The sequence below is a fragment of the Solanum dulcamara genome, chromosome 5 (assembly GCF_947179165.1).
Source record: "Solanum dulcamara chromosome 5, daSolDulc1.2, whole genome shotgun sequence".
Lineage (NCBI taxonomy): Eukaryota > Viridiplantae > Streptophyta > Magnoliopsida > Solanales > Solanaceae > Solanum > Solanum dulcamara.
In genome coordinates this window covers 3,094,236-3,100,680 of record NC_077241.1, presented here as the reverse complement: position 1 = coordinate 3,100,680, position 6,445 = coordinate 3,094,236, and the positions used below count along the sequence as shown (strand labels likewise).

General features: G+C 34.5%; 1 protein-coding gene across 1 annotated transcript; it reads right to left on the bottom strand.

Annotated features, from left to right (window-relative positions):
• Positions 1 to 974: 974 nt before the first annotated feature.
• On the bottom strand, positions 975 to 5,660 carry LOC129888786 (dolichyl-diphosphooligosaccharide--protein glycosyltransferase subunit DAD1-like). Its single transcript, XM_055963796.1, has 5 exons — positions 5,411 to 5,660; positions 5,169 to 5,216; positions 2,641 to 2,728; positions 2,516 to 2,559; positions 975 to 1,906 (listed from the first exon to the last, which is right to left on the bottom strand). The coding sequence occupies exons 1-5, from the start codon at positions 5,495 to 5,497 to the stop codon at positions 1,823 to 1,825; spliced, it is 351 nt and encodes a 116-aa protein (XP_055819771.1). The 5' UTR covers positions 5,498 to 5,660; the 3' UTR covers positions 975 to 1,822.
• Between the last annotated feature and the right edge of the window lie 785 nt (positions 5,661 to 6,445).

The following is a 6,445-nucleotide window of genomic DNA, read 5'->3' as shown; positions in this document are numbered from 1 at the left end:
AAGTGTCAAAATGACACAATGAGATCCGACATGGGGTGTCTAGAATGAACAAAACCTAGTTAAAATGTTTAAGTGAAAGTTGGTGTCAATTTTAGAGAGCCACCGATGGATTTGATCTTATAATAATGATATTTTTTTTCACTGAACATTTATAATATAATTTTAATAAATATTAGCGAAATAATTTATAAAACACATATAATACAAGTTTTATATACTTTAATACATTTATAATACATTGTGTCAATTTCTTACTAAACAAATATAATATATTTTAAAACACTTATAATACATTTATATTGTATGCATGATTCACTTTTAATACGTATCAGATTTATCATAGTATTGCTATATAGATGATAATAAATAAATAAAAAGTATCACTAAAATTAACAATTATTTATTAAAAAATGTTCACCCAAATAATTTTTCCTAAATAAATCCTATAATGTGTGAATTAAAATATAATCAGGTCTCAATACGAATATGGAAAGAAACAAACAAACAAAATAAACTAATCAAAGGTCAATGGATGGAAGCATCAAAAATATAGGTTGAAACCATGGTGTCCACAACCACAACATGTGCATTTTTATTTTATTGTTAATGATTACTATAATTCCTACAATCTCTACGTACCAACAAATTTTGTATGTTTGTTATTAGATTTACTAGATTCCTATTTGTTGGTGCCCATTTAGCATGGACTATACAATTGATATATATATCAACTGTTAGAAAACAAAATATTTGTAGATTAATAGATTATATTTGATAATCTAATCATTATTCTTAAAAAAATTAAGTTTCCTTCTAACGTTGTTGCAGGGACGATGAAAAAATTCCTTTATGATTTTGCATAAATTAACACGAATTTTGCAACTATGTTGTTAAAATGGTCATGGCACCAAGAGAACTCCCTTGGAAGAGGGGCGTCGAAACAATGGCGGAGCTACATTGTTGCAAGGATGGTCAGATGAATATTCACTGTCGAAAAATTATATTATATAGATATATCTTAAGGAATGAGCACTCTCGCAATAACTGACTACATGAATCATTCCTAGAGTTTGAACTCCATGAAACGTTCATGAATCTTGAAACTCCAACAAATAGATCCACCTATCAAAGCTTTGAACTCCAGGGCAAGGGTCGTGTTTGGATCTGCATCAATACGAGTACCAAGTAATTCTATCCACCAAGGCTCAGATAAATAGGATGAAATTTTCTCTATAGAAATTTAAACTCTATTTTTTCATGAAATTTTCAATATAGATATTTTATGTAAATCTTAAAGTTTGGTCCTTAGTGACATGGTATAATCTGGGTGATGCCTTGCTTTGCAATACATGGACGAATGTTTTGCAACTGAATATAAACAAAAATTTCTATATACGAACCGACTTCAGACTTCAGTAGTATGAATATCTTCTTCTAAGTTTGAAATAAAAACGACTTTTCATTCACGAATAACTAAGCTAGAGGAGGACAGTGGTAAAAGAATGTCCGTCTGTTAACGAATACTATACTCAAAAGGAGAAATCATTAAAAATGAGCTGCAAAAAAAAAAGAAATTATATTTGAGAAGGGTTCGTATATGTCAAGAAGGAAAGTTCGTAGCAAAGACCAGCTACCCAAAGTACGTATTTCTGAGTTCTGACTAACAAATTATCAGATTCATGAATGAAAGATCGAAAAAGGTCAGACAAAAAACTTTCAAATTGCTAAAGTGCTACTAAATCCTCATTCATTGCCTCAGTATCCTTACAAGACAAGAAAAATTTGGAAAAAGCAACATACTCTCGAGATTAGGAACGTCAATCTATCCAAGGAAATTCATGATCACCAAATGGAGCACTAAATTGCAGAGAACAAAGTCTGCATAAGCACGTTCTGGTGGTAAATCCTGCAATAGTGATGAAATATAAGGCAACAACAACAACATACACATTGTAATTCCACCAGGTGGGGTTTGTGGAGGGGAGGGTGTATGCAGACCTTATCCAGAGGCGGAGACACCTTACAATGAGGGGGGTTCATCCGAACCCCCTTCGGCCAAAATTTATACTATTTATATGGTTAAAATAATTTTTTTTGTATATATAGTAGATGTTGAACCCCCTTCGGCTAGTTCACATGTCTACTTTTTCAGATTTTGAACCCCTTACTAAAAATTCTGGTTCCGCCACTGACCTTACCCCTACCTCGTGGAGGTAGAAAGGTTATTTCCAAGCTGATGAAAAATAAGGCGTCGAGAATAAATGACATATTTTGCCATAAGTAACAATCTAAAAAGAACAAAGCGATATAGCCCCTAGCTCCTCTTTTCGCTTCAAAATTATCCACTTATATGAGGAAAAAATGCGAGCATTGTTATTAGAAACTCAAGGAAAGAACGCCATACACTCATTTGCTAATGTGAAACTAAAGTTTCTCCTTGTATTTCAAGTAAAGTAGAAGGAATAATGAACTGTAAAATTATATGAGAGAAGATCGAGAAACTGAGAAAGCATACCTTGAATTCCTTGTTTTCTTTGTTTACTTGAATTCGGAGACAAACTGCGACAAAAGATACCAATCAATCAATTGAACTCGACGTTTTCCTACGATTAAGTGTATGACAGAGAACAATTATCTCACCAGCAAGGACTGCAGTGCCTATACAAGAGAGTATCCCAGAGAGAAAAGAGTTGAATGGGAAGGACCCAACAATTGCCATGTAAACCACCTGATAAAGTGAAAAACAGTTGTCAACAATCTCCATTTTGGATAAACCAAGCAAGTTGATATCTTAGAGACTGTTTGGATGGTCTTATAACTTATGGCTCATAAGCATAAACCATAAATTAGGAATCCTATGCATGTCCCATCAGATGTCTTAATAAAAATTTTTGGCTGTTTCAATTGAAACAACATTCTACCAGAGACATCAGGCCATGCGTGTCCCATCAGATGTAGCATCCTTGTAATGGGAGTAAGGGCTTGTAATCTAAGTTGCACGGACTCTTCACTTTCGATGCCGCACCCGTATCGGATTCTCCAAAAATACACTACTTTTGGAGAATTCGACACGCACCCATTGACGTTTTTGAAGAGTGCGAGCAACATAGCTTGTAATGAACAGCGTAAAGAGCTAGCCCAAGTGCATGAGGTTTCGGCTGACCAGTAGGAGCATGAGATATATGATCCGTGCAATCAAGAAGTTCTCAAGGAATGAGTGGTGGAGGTGGCGCACATGACCCGTTCGACAGCAACTCATCTAGTGGTGGTGCTGGTATTAGCAGAAGATAAAGATTAAAAAAGATAGGATGACACCCACCTCCTCTTGAGGTTCCCTGGAGAAGCTCTCACTCTCACGCTATTTGGTCTGCCCATATTGCAAGGGCAGAGGATCTAAATCAAGTGCTTTAACAAATTGTTCTCGCTGTCTCAATTGAAGTATTCTACCAGAGACATCGGTCTATCCATGATCCATCACATGCAGCACCATTGTAACGAGTGCAATGGCTTGTGATGAATGTAAGGGTACAAGTGAGACCATCCCAAGTGTAAGGGTGAAAGGTTGTGCAAGAGTAAAGGTAGCGGAGTTCATTCTGGAGAAGGGTGTATCGAATAGACAAAAGATGACATTCCCAAGCGAGACTAATAAAGCGCTACGAAATCACTGGAGACATCGTTTTGTCTTACAACAGGAAGGCACGTCTGCACTCTCAAGTGGGAGCACAAGGTAGATGATTTCTTTATACATCACAGCCTGACCTTGACTGATGCCCAAGTGCTTTTGTAGTTTATATTAACTCGCCCAGACAATAGATGGGCTGCTCATTAAGTACCAACCAGGAGAAGTTGTGAATTCCGATGAATTTAAGGCCATAAGTCATGAAGGAACACCATATTGTACAGAGACCATTCATGAGGAAAAAGGCGTACATTTATTTTAGCATAGACTTCTCAGGACACATAAACACTAGATTGCTGCAATAACCTTACAGCAGCTTTGCTGCCAAGATCCAGCACTGAATTTCAAAAATGGAACTGGATAAGGGCGAGTGACAACATTGTGTGATGTGAGCACAGAAGGGGAGTTGCTCTGGAAGCAATAACAGGCCCCAGTGGTGTACACCTAAGATGGAGATATTAATGGTGGCGTGTGGAGAGTCCATATCAGACATCGATAATCAGGGTCCTGTTTCGGTTAAGGAGTTTCATCGAAGAAGCAACAGTTTAGAATCTTTCCCTTGGTTCAACAATAGCTTTGCTAAGACAATGACATTAGCAAGAATGCTGCGTCTTCAGTAGAAGAAAGCTACTGACTAATGATTTGGCAACTTTGTTTATGCAAACTTATACTTTGAGCAAAATGTATTATTAACAATTACAAGAATGCTCGACGATGCAGAAAACTTAGGACATGATTAAAAAATTACTAATTCCTAAGACAGATCAACAACAAGCAGTCTAGACATCCTAGTGCACCATCATCACAATTAGGGTATAAACTCATCATTGGGAATTAAATGCACATCATTAGCAATCTCAGGCATGATTCAACACTTTCAAATGCCGATTAAACTAAATCTAGTTAAGCCTTGCAATGCCTGCCTGAACTCATTAATCCTCACATTGGAAACACATAAAAATGGTCACTGCTCCCTCAGATTATGTACACACTAAACTAAAGAACCAAATAACTCCAACGCTACCCACACATGAGAGCGTGGGTCATCCAAACTAACCAAAACAAATAGGCATAATAAATAAATAGACACTCAATGCAAGTAAGTACTCCAACTTTAAGAGTGTACATCTAGACACCTCAACTGGATCTCAATGGGCAACTAACCACTCCAACTCATCTCCACTTTATCTCGTGGACATCCGGCGCTAACCTGACATATAAACTTTGGAGACGTCTATATGATCACTCTATAAGTCGGAGTGTTCAACTGACACAACTGTAGACAAGTTGAGCTGTTTAGATGTGTGTGTTTACCTACTAGTTGAGGTCAAGTTTAAGTGTCTGTTTATATATTATGCCAAAAAAATAACATAGCAACAACGTAAATTGACCAATGCATAGATCTATAGCAGTAGGATCAATAACACTGACAACAAGCATACATAATCGAACGAATGAATTTAAAACAAAATAAATACATCTATATTACCTGAATTACGGCAGTGAAGAGGGCAAACAGTACATATACATCAATAATCTGTTGTTGAGATGAAAAAAAAAACAAAACAAAAAACAAAAAATCAGGAATTCTCAATAGCATAACTATAAGCAATCCTTGACATAAAACTAATCATACAGCGGATTTCCCACTAATTTAGGATTTGAGTTGCATATACATAGATCTAAAAGTACGGTAGACAAAATCGATGAGCAAATAGATAAAATTTATACCTTGAGGTTGGTGGGAGTTGCATTGTAAGCAGAACAGAGAGAATGAAGAAGAGCTTCTGCATCTTTCGTCGCTGAGGATTCCGCCATTTTTTTCTTCTCCTCCTTGCGAACTCTACTGAGTGAGATGGACGTCTGTTAACTATTCTGTTGTATTGTTAGTTTTTTTTGTTTTTTGCTTTTTTCATCCGCTCTCCCATATGGCCATATCCATATTGAAGGTAGACTGCGGATTCACGAATTACAGTTCGGTGCACTAAAATTTTCGCTATATATATGCATAAGAAAATTGCCGATTGATCTAAAATAATTTTTGGGAAAAAGTTAAAAAAAAATTGGGAACAGTATTTAGATATACTAGTTCAGTTCATCTTAATTAATTAATTAATATATGTATATAAAAATAATACATTATTGTATCTACGTTATATTAGTAAGTATAAAACTTTAAAAAAAATGTAAATTTTTTAAATAAAAAGCGTATTTAAAGACATATTCCTCTTTAATATTATGTATGTTTCTCTATAATAAAATTATTATCATACTACTTAAGTGTACGTGTGCGTTAATTAATAAATATATATTTAAAAAGATCATTATGAGCATGTTATATTATTAAATATAAAACTTTTTAAAGAAGATAGCGTAAAGTTTTTAAAATAAAAAATGTATTTAAAGATGAAAATGATAATTGAAAAATAAATAAATATATGAATAGTTACATGTAATGCAATTCCGAACGAATGTCTTTTCTTCTTTGTGTGTTACTTTCTTACTGTCTTTGAATTAGATTTATAAAATTAATTGTTGACACGAAATTTAAGTATAGTTACTAAAAAAATTAAATTACTTATAATAAGGTGCATCTGAATATTTCAACGATAAATATGACTGATTCAAATCGAATATAAAATATGAATGACATTACTCATCAGTAAGACATTGAAAATTTGTTGCAGCTTTTGGTAAATCATCAATTGTCAAATCAACTCTTTTTTGAAAATTTTCAAAAAGATAGAGTTTATGAGTTATGACATA